The 19,309-nt window shown below is 39.2% G+C and overlaps 1 protein-coding gene and 1 non-coding gene across 3 annotated transcripts; both read right to left on the reverse strand.

The window, feature by feature from the left end:
• Positions 1 to 295: 295 nt before the first annotated feature.
• Positions 296 to 13,984, reverse strand: LOC133564252 (SOSS complex subunit B2-like). 2 transcript variants are annotated; one of them, XM_061918438.1, is made up of 6 exons: positions 13,367 to 13,984; positions 13,090 to 13,228; positions 8,876 to 8,947; positions 4,101 to 4,185; positions 3,109 to 3,178; positions 296 to 1,034 (listed from the first exon to the last, which is right to left on the reverse strand). In XM_061918438.1, exons 1-6 carry the CDS (start codon positions 13,458 to 13,460, stop codon positions 814 to 816), a joined length of 681 nt encoding a protein of 226 aa, XP_061774422.1. In that variant the 5' UTR covers positions 13,461 to 13,984; the 3' UTR covers positions 296 to 813. The 2 variants fall into 2 exon arrangements, with proteins under 2 accessions (XP_061774422.1, XP_061774421.1); XM_061918437.1 differs by having other exon boundaries at positions 296 to 1,049.
• A 1,806-nt stretch (positions 13,985 to 15,790) lies between these two features.
• On the reverse strand, positions 15,791 to 15,872 carry trnas-cga (transfer RNA serine (anticodon CGA)). Its single transcript has one exon. It is a non-coding gene; the product is annotated as a tRNA-Ser (tRNA).
• Positions 15,873 to 19,309: the final 3,437 nt, after the last annotated feature.

Genomic DNA, 19,309 nt, shown 5'->3' on the forward strand with positions numbered 1-19,309 from the left:
TTCTCTCGTTACTAAAATGCTCGACAAACTTGGGGGTTTTAACAAAATACGGATTCTATTGTGTGATGTGATTTACTGGCACCCCCGCTTTAAATTGTACTTTTTTCCAAGCAAGAAGAAATGGGGCAACATTGAAAGACGTGGAGGTGCTTGGTGCAACAAAGGATATGTAGAAAGGGTGAGGGGGTAGGGGCACTTGTAGTGTGCAACACATTGCTTAAAATGTGATTTGAAGCACACACACTTGGTTACGTGTCGACTTCCACAGGAAACAAAGGGTTATAGACAAAACAAGCGTGGCACAACCTTTGTTTAATTTATTCACTGAACTGTATCGCCCATCTTGAAGTGGTCCCGCTTCTCATGAAAGGTACAATCGCGGCATGACAAAATGTGGGGGGAAATAAAAAAAACTGCTTTGCCTTTTGTAAAAAATCCTTAAGTATACATCAACGTTTCCACAGACAATTCAGATTTGAAGTGAGAAAAAAAAAAGTTATTTCCATCAGCATTCAGTCTTTTGCACTGTAATTTTCAAACTTAAGGCCCCTTTTCCCCCCACTAAAAAGCAGAAATATCCTGATTTTAACGACAGCCGAGTTTTCTCCGCTTTGAAGTGAAGAGGAGAAAGTGCAGCAAGTGTTCAAGTAGGCTATTTTGTAAATGGCACAGAAGTGACAAGCAGGGGCAGAGGACTTACACTTCCAAGTGATCTGGGACACGTCTTTGCACAACTAATCTGCATCCTGCAGCTACTCTAACCTGACTGTGGCGGCCCATGTTGAGGTGGAGGAGGAGGGACCCGAACCCCTTTCATCTTTTGGCACGACGTGGGTCCCTGCCATTACTAATGTTAATTGAAGACTTCGTCGCGGTTTGAGGTCCGGCGACAGAAGCCGGAGGAGCACCGTTGCCGGGCGAGCGGCCGTTTGCTCGCCCAACGCTCCCAAACGCAGAGTCACGGGGAGCCCCTGGCGCTGAGCCGCTGCTGCCGTTGTTGTTGTTGGGAGCAAACTGTGACAAGGAACCGTTACCTGTGGTAGAGAAAACTATATTTTTGAATGTTTCATCCCTTTGATAAAATATATCCAAAATAACTCATAAATCCCTGCATGCACACGGATGACATGGATAGTACAAAGTAAGATAAACTGGAAATTAGGGCACCGAACAATTCAATTCAGAATCTATTCTTGATTAAAATTCCAAACTTCAAAAAAAAAAAAAACATTGGATTCCAGTTCTATGATTAACTACATTTCTCCATTAAAAATATAAACAGCTGTGACAAATGTCTGTATTACTTAAAAGAAAACTGATTTTGTTGAGTGAAATTCGACCCAATAAAGTCAGATACAAATAAGGCAAGAAGAGAAGTATCCAACACTTCTTTTTTTTAAAGTAAATTTGTAGAAGCAGATATGATCAGCTACATCAGGGGTCCCTAAACTTTGAGTCGGGGGCCTCATTGGGTTAAAAAAATTTGGCGGGGGCTGTGTGTGTGTGTGTGTGTGTGTGTGTGTGTGTGTGCGTGTGTGTGTGTGTGTGTGTGTGTGTGTGTGCACTTGACAAACACTCGCCCAGAATTGCGGCGCGATGATGTCACGTTACAGATGGGAAAATGCATTTTTAGACAATATGATCTACCTGAGTGGCTAGGAGACCCCAAGAGTAACAAGCAGTAGAAAATGGATTAGTAAAGACAGATTAAAAAAAAATAATAATAATTAAGCCATAGTTTGGACACCCCTTATCTACATCAAAAATATGAGTACTTTAATTAATGTTTTTTGAATTGATTAAGAATTGTTACAATTAAGAATCGCAATTCATGTCAACAAAAATGTCTTTTACACCCCTACAAAAGATGTGAAAATTATATTTTATAAAATAACTTTAAAAAAGTAATTAGTTACTTTGCCAAAAAAGTAATTTAATTACTCTTTCATAAATGTAATTAGTGGTGGAAGTACTTGCGTTACTTTAAATATCGGGCATGTGCAGTTGAGATGTTCAATGAGACGAGTGTGTATGTCCCTTCTGCCAAGTGACAACGCTCAGACAGAGCAGCTCAGCTGTGTTTGTTAGCTCAAGACTCGCAGTTTGCCGGCAATTACGGCAGCTCTGGTAAAACATTTCAATAGATTGTGCTTATCCATCCATCCATTTTCTACTGCTTATTCCCTTTTGGGGTCGCGGGGGGTGCTGGCGCCTATCTCAGCTACAATCGGGTGGAAGGCGGGGTACACCCTGGACAAGTCGCCACCTCATCGCAGGGCCAACACAGATAGACAGACAACATTCACACTCACATTCAAACACTAGGGCCAATTTAGTGTTGCCAATCAACCTATCCCCAGGTGCATGTCTTTGGAGGTGGGAGGAAGCCGGAGTACCTGGAGGGAACCCACGCATTCACGGGGAGAACATGCAAACTCCACACAGAAAGTTCCCGAGCCTGGATTTGAACCCAGGACTGCAGGAACTTCGTATTGTGAAGCAGACGCACTAACCCCTCTTCCACCGTGAAGCCCTAGATTGTGCTTATAAAGGTAAAAAAGAGATTGACTGTGCTTCAATAGTTGTAGTCTCCTTGTCCACAAATGGGGTATTGTAGCTTGTCACTTCAATCATTGATTTGTTGTTCATTACTCCCTCGAAGTAGTAGTAGTAGTATGTGTGTGTGTGTGTGTGTGTGTGTGTGTGTGTGTACTTGTATGTTGTTTGCTGTGGGATGTTGCCTCCTAGTTGTTGCTTTAATCAGTAAAAAAGATATTTCCGGCTTTGAACTTGCTGTGCTGGTAACATCCCTCCATTTCTACCGCTTGTCCCTTCCGGGGTCGCTGGAGCCTATCTCAGCTTCATTCGGGCTGGTAACATAACGGTGTTATTCTGAAAAGTGATAATGACATGCTGCTCTCGGGCTACTTGCCTGTTTTCCACAAGTGGCTACATTTGTCTTCTGTATTACTGTAACTACGTCAACTGATAAAAAATTAGCAATATTACTAATAACATTGTTGATGTTTCTATTAGAACATGTTTAGCAGCAATGATACATGCAAGTGGAAGTATCTAAAAAACACAAACAAAGCAAAAAAAACATACCTGGTGCAGGAGTTGTACCTGAATTCTGATTTGGCGGAGAATTTCCCCTCTGATTCTGGTCAGGTTTACCCTGTTTGCAAAAAATAAAACATTAACAAGCTGACATAATTTCTTTAAATCGGATGAATCACACTTTTGAAATTGTTCTACATACAAGTTATTACTCGACTGCGTAATTAAAACGGAAGGAAAGTAAAGAAAGTTAAGGAAAAGTAACATGTAGAGTGATAATAAATTACATGATTAATCTGCATTGTGATTAATCACATGAGTTAACTTGTGTTCGACCACCCTAATTTTAACATGTGGTGCATAAGCAACCTCTTGTACCTGAATTGAACCCTCTGATACTGTAACACCATGATTTTCCAAGTATTACTAGGCTGAAATGTATATGCTTATTGAATCGGTTTTGTACTAAAAGCGAGGAACCGTACGTACTACATGTAAAAAATTCACACAAAAGGCTTAGTTTTAAAAAACAAACATGATTATGTTGGAACAGAAGAGAAGTTTGTCCTCCATGTTGGTAAAGTAGGACTCGTGATTTATGTTATAGCGAGTGCCTATGTGGGGACCAGTTCCATTTTCTTCCACCGAAGGGTAGCATACAGAAAAATCCCAAGGATGGGGACATTTGATATTTGTAATTGTGTATGCTAGGCTACTTAAAGAAAACTGCATTGCAGGTAATTAATTACTCGCTTGCATAGTTAAAATGTGCCTCCAAAAAGGCCCCAATAATTGTAAAAAAAAAATACTATCTTATTGTCAGAATGTCATCCAGCAGCGTTTTTAAACGTTTTACTTAAATGCACGTCATTTATTAGCACACAACTCAGAAACAGTTTAATCTAAAATGATCAATGAATTCACTTTTTTGTTTAAACAATATGCAGAGGGTTTAAAATGGCAGCCTCACTGCACTCTGGACACCACCGCTCTAAAGGTTTGCGTATTCTGATGATATCAAATGTGATCTGACCACTTACCGATTTATTTTGCTGGTTTGCTTGGGCAAGCAGCTCCGCATTTGGCTCACTAAAATTGGGCACTTCTGAATACACCATACAAAACCTGAAGAACATAAAACATATTTCAATATAGTAAAACCTTACATACAAACTTTATTTTACAGTTTACTTTCTGTCAGCTACAAAATTACAAAAGTTATCTATTTATTGTTCATATCTTTGTAAGGTAATAAACTTACAAAAATTCAAAAGGGATCAATCAATCCACGGAAATACATTTATCGAGGTAATGTTCAGAACCAGTTAAAAGCGATAAACAACTGTACATGGTTATGGATGGATGTATGTGTATAATACAGTGCATCCTCAAAAGTATTCACAGCGCTTCACTTTTTCCATTGTGTTACACTAAAGCCTTACCCCAAAACGGAATAAATATTTTTTTTTCCTCAAAATTCTACACACATTGACAATGTGAAGCTTGTTTTTTAATGTTGCGAATTTATTTAAAAAAATATATATATATCAAATGGATATGTTTTCACAGCCTTTGCTCAATGCTTTGTTGATGTACAATGTACCTTTTGCAGCAATTGCAGCCTCATGTTAGGGCTGCATAATTAATCGAATATTAATCGTGATCACAATTTTGGCCCCTACGATTACATGAGGGCGATCGTCGGCGATATCCACCATTGAAAAACAGGCTCCGCTGCATTTCAAAACCAAGCAGGTTCACAACCATCACCAGGCCAGCCACCAGGGGGCGACCAATAAACAGTGGACTCGTGAGAGCCAGTAAGGCAGGGGTCACCAACCTTTTTGAAACCAAGAGCTACTTCTTGGGTACTGATTCATGCGAAGGGCTACCAGTTTGATACACACTTAAATAAATTGCCAGAAATAGCCAATTCGCTCCATTCACCTTTAATAAATAAATCTATAAATATATATAAAAAATGGGTATTTCTGTATGTCATTCCGTCGTACATTTTATTTCCTTCTACGGAAGGTTTTTGGTAGAGAATAAATGATGAAAAAAACACTTATTTGAACGGTTTAAAAGAGGGGAAAACACAAAAAAAAAGAAACTAAAAATTTGAAACATGGTTTATCTTCAATTTCGACTCTTTAGAATTTAAAATTCAACCGAAAAAAATGAAGAGAAAAAATAGCTAATTCAAATATTTTTGAAAAAAATTTAAAAATTATTTAATGAACATCATTGTTAATTTTTCCGGATTAAGATTAATTTGAGAATTTTGATGACATGTTTTAAATGGGTTAAAATCCAATCAGCACTTTGTTAGAATATATAACAAATTGGACCAAGCTATATTTCTAACAAGACAAATCATTATTTCTTCTAGATTTTCCAGAACAAAATTTTTAAAAGAAATTCAAAATGATTTGAAATAAGATTTTAATTTGATTCTACAGATTTTCTAGATTTGCCAGAATTTTTTTTTTTATTTTAATCATAATAAATTTGAAGAAATATTTCACAAATATTCTTCGTCGAAAAAACAGAAGCTAAAATTAAGAATTAAATTAAAAAGTATTTATTATTCTTTACAACAACAAAAAAATAAATACTTGAACATTGATTTAAATTGTCAGGAACGAAGAGGAAGGAATTTAAAAGTTAAAAAGGTATATGTGTTTTAAAATCCTAAAATCATTTTTAAGGTTGTATTTTTTCTCTAAAATTGTCTTTCTGAAAGTTATGAGAAGCAAAGTAAAAAAATAAATGAATTTATTTAAACAAGTGAAGACCAAGTCTTTAAAATATTTTCTTGGATTTTCAAATTCTATTTGAGTTTTGTCTCTCTTAGAATTAATAATGTCGAGCAAAGCGAGACCAGCTTGCTAGTAAATCAATAAAATCTAAAAAATAGAGGCAGCTCACTGGTAAGTGCTGCTATTTGAGCTATTTTTAGAACAGGCCAGCGGGCGACTCATCTGGTCACCGCGGGCACCACGTTGGTGACCCCTGCAGTAAGAGAAGTGACAGGTATGATGCCACAAGCTTGGCACACCTATCTATGGGCATCTTAGCCTATTCCTCTTTGCAGCACTTGGCAAACTTTATTAAGTCCTATGGGATTTCTCTCAGCAAAGGCTGTGAAAACTTAAGTATGTGGATTTTTTTTTTTTTTATAAATTTGCTAAAGTTAAAAAAAATTCACATTGTCATTATGGGGTATTGTGTTAATAATTTTGAGAACCGATATAAATATACAATTTTGGAATAAGGCTCTAACTCAGGGGTGTCAAACTCATTTTAGGTCGGGGGCCACATGGAGAAAAATCTACTCCCAAGTGGGCCGGACTGGTAAAATCCCTGCACGATAACTTAAAAATAAAGACACCTTCAGATGGGTTTCCGTGTTTACAAATAGAAGAAGCGCATTCTGAAAATGTACAAATCATAATGTTGTTTTTTTACACTTACATGTTGCGGTTAATAGTATTCTATCTTTAATTGTCGTTATTTATATTTTCTGAATGAATGATGTGATAATGTTCATCAGTCAAAGGTGTTCATTTTCAATCAATCAAGATAAAAAAATATCAAAATCAAATTACAGTATGCCATGTATGTAGTTTGATCATTTTCCTCGATTGATGTACTAACAGCATGTGGTTTATTTTGTACATATGTACCATCATCTACAGAATACAAAGAATGGCTATTGGAACATCCAGTAGACACATGTAGAAGAGCTGTTTCTTTCATTCAAAACATTTTAGTTAATTTGTATACTTAGCAAACTCATCTCGCGGGCTGGATAAAACCTGTTCGCGGGCCTGATCCGGCCCACGGGCCGTACATTTGTCACCCCTGCTCTAACATAACAAAATATGGAAAAAATTAAGCGCTGTGATTACTTCCCGGATGCACTGTACCTCCAAATGCCAAATATAACCGCCGATAATCGGTTGATTTCTAGATTTTAGGCCATTGTCGCCAATCCCTTCTCCCATGGTTACTATATAGCTTTGCTTGCCCTCCATACCCGGTGCATTTTTCAGGGCTGTTAGCGTGCTACACCCTCGCTGGCAAAACTAAAATTTCCTAAAATTGGGTGCATTTCTACAGATGAATATAGTTATCTGCAAAAGAAGCGTAAATCTTCCTTCAAAAAGCGGATACGAGCAAAAAAAAAATAAAAAATCTAACTATGCCATGAAATAGATTTGTATACTCAATAAAAGATGTGTCTTGTGATATCAAGAATTATTTGTTGGTCGCGTTCCGAGGCATTTCAAACTACTGTGCTCCAGACACCATTCTACACGGCTAAACAAATGTAAAATTGAAACAGCATGGAGGTCTACAACTTCTTTATGTGATTATGCATAAAGGAAATTGGAATCGAGACTCTCTGGATAAATATGCATCGTTTTTGCTCGGGTAAGGTTGCATTTCATGATTTAACTTTGCGTCTACTGCCAAGTTTGGTGTTGCATGCGAAGTTTACGAGTGGCGTGTTTTTCCCCAAATTCATCAAAACATAACTGTATATGTCAATATTGTGTACATGCTAAAAGCTTCATTTATGATTGTTGCCTATGGTAAAAGCTTTACTCTTTCAGGTTTTGCTCACATTTGCTTTCTTCGATTTAGACTCGCCTAATTAGTATTTTATAGCAAATGTGTTGTATACTAAAAATGGCAATACTAAATGTTAAGTATATCAAACAAACCTTTAACGAAGTGATCACTGCCAATGTATGTATTCCTTGACTCTGCTCCTTTGTAATGGAGTGTGAGCTGCTTTTCTCGTCGTGGTCTCGGAAAAACTGGCACCCTTTCGCTCCTTTTTATTATCTCTTGAGGACCTATGATGGAACGTTTATCTTTTTCACGATTTAAACGGTTTGTACAGCCGTAAACACAAGCATAGGGAATTTTTCCTTCGAGAAAGGCTACCATATTTTCCGGGAAATAAGGCGCACCGGATTATAAGGCACACTGCCGATGAATGGTCTCTTTTCAGATTATCGATCTAATAGCCTTGGGTGAATAATATAAACTCACCCCACTGGTATGTTTTAGTGCTCTCATGGCGAGTTTACTGACAAATGCAAGTAAAAACTTCACACTACTTTATATTACAAAAGGCAACAGCAGAGGATGATTGTCACATAAGATAGAGAAAAAGAAGAAGCCTATCGACTACGTAGTCTGTACGGACTACAAAGGCGGACGCCCAACAGTTTTCAGGATTTGTGAAGATCCCAAATACAGTTCAACAGGTACCAGAAGGTAAAAGAAAGTTTGTTTTGCATAATATTGCGAAACAAAACGCCAGATATCATGTCTTATCCAGGGTTTCCCACACATTCATTTATTTGTGGCGCCCCGCCACGAAAGAATTACGGCCGCCACACATAATTTTTTATTTATTTATTTTTTAAATTAAAAAAATATATATATACATTCTATTTTTCCGGCTTTTGACTCGCTCAACCGCTCATAAAAGCAATGGGACTCTGTCTGTGAATGGAGCTTGTAGTTACATGTTATATAAATATGTAAATATTATATAGATATGTATATAAATATGTACAAAAAGTGTTGTAATTATATTCCAACTCCGCGTTCTTGACATGAGCCGAACATAACGTCAATAATGACCCCACCACACAGACAAAAATTATGCAAATCGCAAACCACCCTGATCTGAGCAGGCACAAGCCACCGTTGCAATGGAGATAAGTAGGTCAGCAAGATTGTCGTCTAGCTTATTATTACAACCTAAAAAATTTACTCCAGGTAAACTCACTCTCCAATTTTTTGTAGATCACCACCTCTTCCAGTGTAAAGTGTCAGGCAGCCTTTCCATATCGAAGCATATCTAGGACAGAATTAGTCACATTATATGTAACATGCAATAAAATGGCATTTAAGTTTAAGATGGGTCATAACCACCTCCTCAAAGTGTGTACAGCAGGGGTCCCCAACCTTTTTTGCATCAAGGACCAGTTTAATGTAGCCATTATTTTCAGGGACCGGCCTTCCACTTGTGCCAGATTAATACAGCAAAAATAGGTGCATGAAAATCATAACTCACTATAACGCTGCATAAGAGTTAAAGTAGTAATGATTGTCACACACACTAGGTGTGGCAAAATTATTCTCTGCATTTGACCCATCGCCCTTGATCATTCCCTGGGAGGAAAAGGGGAGCAGTGAGCAGCCGCGGTGGCCTTGCCCGGAAATAATTTTGGGTGATTTAACCCCCGATTCCAACCCTTGATGCGGAGTGTCAAGCAGGGAGGTAATGTAATGGGTCCCATTTTTAGTCTTTGGTATGACTCAATCGGGGTTTGAACTCACGACCTACCGATCTCAGGGCGGACACTCTAACCACAAGGCCACTGAGAAGTCTAGGTGCATGTTCCTTTAAGAAGGCCGACCTGCCATGGATCGCCACTCGGACGTAATGTTCAAAATTAGTCCCTCTATTTGCTGGAAGTCACTAAAAAAAAAGCTGCAAATTTAACAATTTTCGGCTTTTTTCTCCACATTTTGGTCTGTTGCAGCCCGATTGACCTTTTGGCCTTTGGGGCTTATTTAGGCCTTCCCTACCGCTGCGAGTCATCCCGGGGCAGTATTATTTGAAACGCTAAACAAGTGAGCTCCAACTCCCCGGTAACAAATGCTGGACTCCTCTGCCTCACACAAATACGCCAAATCAGTGGGAGCCCTGGGCTTCTTTCTTTAAGATGAGATCCCCAGCGGGTCACCATCAACCTGCTGGGGACTGCAGATGGAGGACAGCCTTTGGCTACAATCCATCACATTTATATTAGTAAATGGACGGATGGATGTTCACTAATGTGCATTGTATCATGTCACAAATATAGCAAATGGCAACTTCTTATGAGGAGTTTTACTTTACATCTATAAACAAGATTATTGGTGTCTAGTCTGGCAAGCGAAGGTTAATTCGGAGAAAATGCAGTCGTTTATAATTTAAAGTTTCAAATTAGTGTTTATTGGCAACACTAAATTGGTCCTAGTGTGTGAATGTGAGTGTGAACTTTGTCTTTCTATCTGTGTTCGCCCTGCGATGAGGTGGCAACTTGTCCAGGCAAGGGTGTACCCCACCTACCGTCCGAATGCAGCAAAGATGGGCTTCAATGACCCCCCTGCGTCACTGAAGGGAACAAGCGGTAGGAAATGGATGGATGGATGGATCAGTGGGCTACTGCTTAGTGTCCGCCCTGAGATCGGTAGGTTGTGAGTTCAAACTAGGGCTGGGCGATATATCGCAGGTTTGTCTCTCTGCGATATAGAAAATGACTATATAATCATATTCGACTATATGTTCTCACACAGTTGCTTTTAGCTGCGGGCGTTTCTCACTTTTTCTCGTCTCTCCTTCTCAGAGACGTAAAACAATCCCGCCTTCTTACATACGTCACATACTGTCGCGCGTCTAGCGTCATACGCTCTCGCCGAGCAGAGGTAGCAGCATGGCAGGTCGAGCGGAGCTTGTGACAATACAAGAGAGAGAAGGTGCGAAACTTATCACAAATGGAGGAAGAACAATAAATGCCCAAAATAAAGAGCAGGGGATCCGTCATCTGTCGGTGGTTGGGCTTCAAGTGGGAAGATATTCAGCAGACAACAGCAATATGCAATGTATGCAGCAGAAGTGTTACTACAAAAAGGTAGCAACACTATTAATTTGTTCTATCATTTAAAAAGTCGCCCGTGAGAGAATGAAGAGTATTTAATAAATACAGTTTTGGTCAATTGACTTAGTTGTGATTTCCCTATCTGCATGAAAGTTTAAGAGTAGCATATATTAATGCAGTATGAAGAAGAATGTTTTAATGTAGACACATAGAATCATCATACTGCAGTGATTAAATGCATCAAGTGTTCATTCAAGGCCAAAGCAAAATATCGTAATATATATCGTATGTCGCAAGATGGCATAAAAATACTGCGATATTAATAAAAGCCAATATCGCCCAGCCCGAGTCATACCAAAGACCATAAAAATGGGACCCATTACCTCCACCTAGCATCAAAGGTTGGAATTGGGGGTTAAATCACTAAAATGATTCCCGGGCGCGGCCACCGCTGCTGCTCACTACTCCCCTCACCTCCCAGGGTGTGATCAAGGGTGATGGGTCAAATGCAGAGAATAAGTTTGCCACACCTGGTGTGTGTGACAATCGTTGGAACTTTAACTTAATGTGTGGCCCGGTAGAAAACGTGCCACGGACCGGTACCGGCCCCCGGACCGTAGGTTGGAGACCACTAGTGTACAGTATGCTGTAACACAGGGGTCGGGAACCTTTTTGGCTGAGAGAGCCATGAAAGCCAAATATTTTCAAATGTATTTCCGTGAGAGCCGTATAATATTTTTAACACTGAATACAACTGTCAGGTTCAAACACATCCATCCATCCCATCCATTTTCTACCGCTTATTCCCTTTCGAGGTCGCGGGGGGCGCTGGCGCCTATCTCAGCTACAATCGGGCGGAAGGCAGGGTACACCCTGGACAAGTCGCCACCTCATCGCAGGGCCAACACAGATAGACAGACAACATTCACACTCACATTCACACACTAGGGCCAATTTAGTGTTGCCAATCAACCTATCCCCAGGTGCATGTCTTTGGAAGTGGTAGGAAGCCGGAGTACCCGGAGGGAACCCACGCATTCACGGGGAGAACATGCAAACTCCACACAGAAAGATCCCGAGCCTGGATTTGAACCCAGGACTGCAGGATCTTCGTATTGTGAGGCAGACGCACTAACCCCTCTTCCACCGTGAAGCCCGGTTCAAACACAGATGACATTTATTAAACAGACAAGAAGCAAGGAATTAAACAGAGACTGGATTCAATTTAGCTCAATGAGGAGAAACCCGTAGACCTGTACTCTTGTACAGTGTCGTCCCAGGCTCTGGCAAGAGAATTCTATGCCTCCTTTTTCATTTGGACTTTCCCAGAATAAAACAACTGAATGCGTCCATCTCTTATTCTTTTTAAAACCATTGTTACTCTGAAGCTAACCAATAATAAATAAAATACTTTTGACCATTAATGCGACCTCTTGAACAGGTGCGGTAGAAATGGATGGATGGATTCATTGAACTCCTGTGGATGTACTACCAGTCTGTGGTTGCCAGTGTTCTGTTCTACATGGTAGTGTGCTGGGGGGGGGCAGTACATCTAAGAAGGACAGCTCCAGACTTGAGAAACTGATCAGGCGGGCCGGTTCTACACTCGGAATGAAACTGGACTCACTGGTGACGGTGGCAGAGAAGAGGACTGTGGACAAACTAGTGAGCATCTTGGATGATGCCAGTCACCCTCTGCATAGCGTTATCAGTAGCCAGAGGAGCCTGTTCAGTGCTAGACTGCTTCATCCCAAGTGCAGGACTAATAGACTCAAGAACTCCTTTGTCCCACACGCCATTAGACTGTACAACTCCTCTCTGGGACGGGGGACAGGGGGTATTAGGATGACAGGGGATGCAAAACATTAACAGTGCAATACGTTTTCATAACATGGTCACTACTGCCTACTTTGTCTTGTTATATTCTTATTTTACTGTTATATTGTTATTCCCATTGTTTTTATTCTTTTAGTAATATTTCTCTATTTTGTTTCCTTTTAAACCCCCATTATTTACTTTTTACTTTTTTTTTTTTTAATTGATCTCAACTCTGTACACTGCTGCTGGAATTTTAATTTTCCTGAAGGAACTCTCCTGAAGGAATCAATAAAGTACTATATATCTATCTATCTATATGCATGAGAATGTTTTATATTTTGAACGTTATTTTTAACACTGTGATTACCAGCGGAACTATTAGTTACTTATCGTGTTAAGCAACGTCAGCGAAGATTTATCGGAGAGCCAGATGCAGTCATCAAAAGAGCCACATCTGGCTCGAGAGCCATAGGTTCCCTACCCCTGCTGTAACACCTCACAACAGCCAAAAAAGTAACAAGTGACTCCGCTTTACCCTCTAGTCAGCTTGATGATGTCCCCCGGTTGAATTAGACTGCCCAGTTCATCCCAAACGGAGATGGCGATGCTCCCACTCTTGTCCGCCACCTTACACGATCGTACTTCGTGGCCATCTTTTGTTTTGGTGACTCGTCCTACGTGAAACAAAAAAACAATGACGTCATCAGACATATGTTGGGAGGGAAAAAGCAAACCAAGCAATCAAGACGTCATCGCGTTAGCCTGCCCTGTTTTCAGGAAGTTCCTGCCAAAAGGGGGCAGACCTTACTTACCTATTTCCAAAACGATGAATACGATATTAAGGTTTTTTGATCCGGGCTTTACGTCTTTAAGTAAGAACAGTGCCTCGGTTGTTGCTGCGGCCATTGTCTGCGCGGGTAGCTTCCTGACACTTGTACGGGCTAGTTTGAAGCTACATTAGCAGGAAGACGTCTGTTTTTAAGACAGTTCCACAAATGTCTCCACACGCAAGGACTGCTGTCCTAAACGGCGAAGTCATAAGTAGGTCAAGACGATAGAAGTCAACTTGACAACGCCGCTAATGTTGCTAATGCTAGCTCGTTGTTAGCTTCTTTTCTTTCGTTTTCGCGTCGAGTCTTCTGGCATATTTTTTTTACTTATGACTACTTGTGTCAGTATATATTAATTAGGTGAATAAAAAAATGTATTATTAGAATAGGTTAAAGTGTTGAATATAGCACTAGAGTGAGCGGGCGTCAACATTAAAGGGTAAATAGCAGGCTGAAAATTAAAACTAACCTAGTGTTTCTATTAGAGAGTATCCGACTGAAATGGACGATAGTTTTATATATTTATGTTAATAAAATAAACGAAAGTGAAGCGCTCGGCAAGTTTTAGTTGACCGCTCATTCAGCCATGCTTCAACTAGAATCTTCGTCACTTCCGGTTGACAGTAATTTATACATGATGGCCTGTTCCACCACTCCCGACCAAGGGGGGTGTTTGGCTGGTGAAATGGCGTGTTCTTCGAACAGAAAGTTAATTAAAGTTGTTTTTTTTCCTATTTTTTAATTTATTATATGATAATGTATATGTGTTAAATTTATAGGGTAATTATAATACAGGTACTGAGAAAACAGACACTTTTTTTTTTGGTCCCCCCCTCCAAAAAAAAATTAAAAGAAAAAGTACAACAAAAATTAATGATTTTCAGAAAAATAATTGAAAACATTTAAAAATACCCTCTCCTACGCCCCGTCCTACATTCCAGTCACAGTGGGTAACAATATACTGCCTTTCTCTTCACCACAAGCAGATAGAGAATTGCATTAACCGACTAAAAGGGGGGCGGGAGGGGGGGGGGGGGGGGGGTAACAACAAAAATAAAAATCAAGAAACACACAGAAAAATGTCACTGAATAAAAACAACAACAAAGAAAAAAAACAGTTGAGGTAAGTGAAAAGGCTAATTGTCAACAGTGAGCATTACATTTATCCTATCCATCCATCCATTTCCTACCGCTTGTCCCTTTAGGGTGTCGCGGGTGGTGCTGAAGCCTATCTCAGCTGCATTCGGGCAGGAGGCGGGGTACACCCTGGACAAGTCGCCACCTCATCACAGGGCCAACACAGATAGACATATTGTTTTTAATTTAGCTATGTAACTAAATTTGGATTATTTATGGTACTTGTGTGAGCTCATGGCTTTACACTTTGTTACATATGTGTGTGTATATATATATATATATATATATATATATATATATATATATATATACACATATATATACACACATATATATACACATATTTAACATATGTCTTTGAACAGCACTATATTTAAATGAATATTTAATCAATGTATTTTCTATAAACCTTTATAATATGCCAAATTTACATATAAGCAAAGAAACAATAATATTCAAAACAATTACAGAAACAGTACAAAACAGCGCCAAGACGGTTGTAAACTCAATAAATTACCTAAAATAGAATGCAAAATACACACACACACACACACATATATATATATATATATATATATATATATATATATATATATATATATATATATATATATATATATATATATATAAACTCCACATATATATATATATATATATTTATATATATATATATATACATATATATATATATATATATATATATATGTGGAGTTTTTGAAGAAAATATGCGGCGTAAGTAGCTGGTTCTTACCAAATGCAGGCCGGCTGCTAGTCGCAGATAGCAAAATACCGCAAATAAATCGAGAGGGATGTTCTAGTACCAAGGTTAATCTTTTATTTTATTTTATTTTTTATTTTTTTAATTGAACAACAAACCTTTATCCACACTCTGTAACCTTGTGGACAGCCTTCCCAGAAGAGTTGAAGCTGTAATTGCTGCAAAAGATTGAGAAAAATAAACAAAATAAAGATTAGAGCATACATTTATAATTCACCCAAAAGTCAAGGCACTTTCAACATCAAGGAAAGAAAAAAAGAAGCAAATACAGATAGAGTATTAAACATTATGAAATAATAATAATACAAAATATGGAGGGAAAAAAAGGGGCTAACTAAATATTTGAACAAATATATCAATTGAGGGGTTTCTGCACTCTTAAACATTCTCCAATATCTGATTAATAATTGTAAACCATCAAATCATTGATCTACTCCCAAAAAGTGTAGTTTTTTATTTAAATACCTTCATTTGAAGCCGAGGAAAAATGACGTCACGAACAGGATTCGAACCTGTGCGGGGAAACCCCATTGGATTTCGAGTCCAACGCCTTAACCTCTCGGCCACCGTGACAGTTACTCCCATCTAGCAATTATATGCACTTTTAATGCATATGAAACAGCAACGAGACATCACGTTGGATAAATTGTATGTCCGCTACCTACAATTAAGTATCATACTCAGAAGAAGCAGAAATATCGTAATCAGTTTCTCTGAACGCGGAGTGCTGAAGTAATGCGGACACAGGGGGGAGACAAACGCCATGGAAACGTGTGCTGCCGTGAAGTGACGTTCATGAAAATCAGTAATCACACAACCTAACATAAAATATGCCATCACGCCACGTTGCCAGACATAAATGACGTGTTTCAGTCATTTTGCAACATTGCCTGAGCATACAAACCCGGTCCCTGACATAAAACGCTCGGTCAAAAATCTTAATTTAAATGTAAACTGATTAGGTCTTCACTCAAATCCACTCTTCAAAATGCTGGCAACAGAATAATTTTAAATATTACAGAGTTTGCCTTTAAAGGCCTACTGAAATGAGATGTTCTTATTCAAACTGGGATAACAGGTCAATTCTATGTCATACTTGATGATTTCGTGATATTGCCATATTTTTGCTGAAAGGATTTAGTAGAGAACATCGACGATAAAGTTCGCAGCTTTTGGTCGCTAATTGAAAAGCCTTGCCTGTACTGGAAGTAGCAGACGATGTGCGCGTGACATCACGGGTTGTAGGGCTCCTCACATCCTCACATTGTTTATAATCATAGCCACCAGCGGCAAGAGCGATTCGGACAGAGAAAGCGACAATTTCCCCATTAATTTGAGCGAGGATGAAAGTATCGTGGATGAGGAAAGTTAGAGTGAAGCACTAGGAAAAAAAAAAAGGCGAGTGCAGTGGGAGCGATTCAGATGTTATTAGACACATTTACTAGGATAATTCTGGAAAATCCCTTATCTACCTTTTGTTTTAATAGTGTTTTAGTGAGATAATAAAGTCATACCTGAAAGTTGGAGGGGCTGCGGTGACCACCAGTGTCTCTGAGAGAAGCCAATGGAGGAGCCAAGATGACAGCTGCTGCAGGAGGACGCTAATTCCGCACAAGTCTTTGTTAAGAGCCGACTTAATATCACAATTTTCTCATCCAAAAACTTGCTGGTTGACATGTGGTAGAGAAACATGTTCGCTAAAGCTTCACAACAAAGAAACACTGGCTGTGTTTCGGTTGCTAAAGGCAGCTGCAATCCACCGCTTTCCACTAACAGTATTCTTCTTTATAGTCTCCATTATTAATTGAACAAATTGCAAAAGATTCAGCAACACAGATGTCCAAAATACTGTGTAATTATGCGATGAAAAGAGACGACTTTTAGCCGTAAGTGGTTCTGGGCTAATATGTCCGCTACAACCAATAACGTCACAAACACGCGTCATCATTGCGCGACGTTTTCAATTAGAAACTCCGCGGGAAATTTAAAATCGTAATTTAGTAAACTAAACCGGCCGTATTGGCATGTGTTGCAATGTTAATATTTCATCATTGATCTATAAACTATCAGACTGCGTGGTCGATGCTAGTGGGTTTCAGTAGGCCTTTAAGAGTATATCTACACAACAAATACCTGGACTGGGTTCAAACTAGGATCAGGGTGGAATAACAGAAAGATGATGGGACTGAGATGATGTTGAAAACCAATGAATGCGTAGGGAAACACTTTAAAAATACTTGTGTAAAAAAAATATATATATATATGGTACCGTATTTTCTGGACCATAGGGCGCACCGGATTATAAGGCTCACTGCCGATGAGCGGGTCTATTCAGGTCTATTTTCATACAAAAGGCACATTAAAGGGGTCATATTCTAATTTTTTTTCTAAATTTAAAATATTTCCTTGTGTTCTACATAACATGTAATGGTGGTTCTTTGGTCAAAATGTTGCATAGATTACGTTTTACAGATCATCTTCAAGCCGCTTTCTAAAAGTCGCTTCCGGATGCGTCGTTTTGTAGGTGGTCTTATTTACGTGGCTCACCTTCGGCAGCGTCTTCTCCCCGTCATCTTTGTTGCAGCAGTGTAGCGTGCAAGGACGGGAGCGGAACTGTTTTAATGATATTCAGACACCTTCGACAGCATCTTCTCCCAGTCATCTTTGTTGTAGCGGTGTAGCGTGCAAGGACGGGAGTGGAAGACGTGTCAAAAGATGGCGCTAATTCTTTTAATGACATTCAGACTTTACTTAAATCAATAACGGAGCAGCATCTTTCCCATCCGGGAACAACAACAAAGCCGGAAATGTGTGCTGTGAAAAACCGTCCGACCGGAACTCTCTAATAACTAGAGTTCCGTGGGTGAATAATGTAAACCCACTACACTGCTAGTTTTTAGCGCTTCCATAGCGAGATATAAAATAGAACTTTACGCTACTTTATATTAGAAATGGGAACAGAAGAGGGTGAATGTCCCATAACAAGAAGATAGTGAAAAAGAAGAAGCTTATCGATTGTGGGATCGCCACGGACTACAGTGGCGGACTTGCGCAAATTTTCAGGACTCATGCAGATCTCAAATACACATCAACAGGTACCAGAAGGTAAGAAAGGTTGGTTTTGCATAATATTCTGAAACAAAACGCCAGATAATATGTCTGCAAATGTGTGCCATTGCGCGGTCCTTATACACACACCGTAGTAATACATGTATCTCTGACTACGGTAGCCGTAATGGACCGACAATCCATCAAGCCTTGCGGCTTCAAAGTAGTACTAAAACATTTTGACAGATTTTTGAGCGTCTTGTGTAATGTTCTTTGTTTTCAATGTAACATTTAAAATTTTGGTGTTACTGGCGTCATGTTGCAGTCTACAAACCCCGTTTCAATATGAGCTGGGAACTTGTATAAGATGTAAATATAAACGGAATACAATGATTTGCAAATCCCTTTCAACCCATATTCAATTGAATGCACTACAAAGACAAGATATTTGATGTTCAAACTCATAAACCTTTTTTTTTTTTTTCCAAATAATTAACTTTGAATTTCATGGCTGCAACACGTGCCAAAGTAGTTGGGAAAGGGCATGTTCACCACTGTGTTATATCACCTTTTCTTTTAACAACACTCAATAAACGTTTGGGAACTGAGGAAACTAAGTGTTGAAGCTTTGAAAGTGGAATTCTTTCCCATTCTTGTTTTATGTAGCGCTTCAGTCGTTCAACAGTCTGCGGTCCCCGCTGTTGTATTTTACGCTTCATAATGCGCCCACATTTTTGATGGGAGACAGGTCTGGACTGCAGGCGGGCCAGGAAAGTACCCACACTCTCTGGCATTGTTTTGCTGAAATAAGCAGGGCCGTCCATGAAAAAGACGGCGCTTAGATGGCAACATATGTTGTTCCAAAACCTGTATGTACCTTTCAGCATTAATGGTGCCTTCACAGATGTGTAAATTACCCATACTTTGGGCACTAATGCGCCTCCATACCATCTCAGATGCTG

The sequence above is a fragment of the Nerophis ophidion genome, linkage group LG13, assembly GCF_033978795.1.
Source record: "Nerophis ophidion isolate RoL-2023_Sa linkage group LG13, RoL_Noph_v1.0, whole genome shotgun sequence".
In the NCBI taxonomy this organism is placed as follows: domain Eukaryota; kingdom Metazoa; phylum Chordata; class Actinopteri; order Syngnathiformes; family Syngnathidae; genus Nerophis; species Nerophis ophidion.

What these genes read in the sequence shown, in the direction of transcription:
- LOC133564252 (XM_061918437.1), bottom strand. Translation starts at nt 13,460, where the DNA reads ATGGCCGCAGCAACAACCGAGGCACTGTTCTTACTTAAAGACGTAAAG. An exon ending in ATCATCAAGCTGACTAGAGG is followed by an intron (nt 8,948 to 13,089) that starts GTAAAGCGGAGT and finishes ATTCTGTCCTAG; the next exon opens with ATATGCTTCGATATGGAAAG. An exon ending in AGGTACAACTCCTGCACCAG is followed by an intron (nt 1,050 to 3,108) that starts GTATGTTTTTTT and finishes TCAAAAATATAG; the next exon opens with TTTTCTCTACCACAGGTAAC.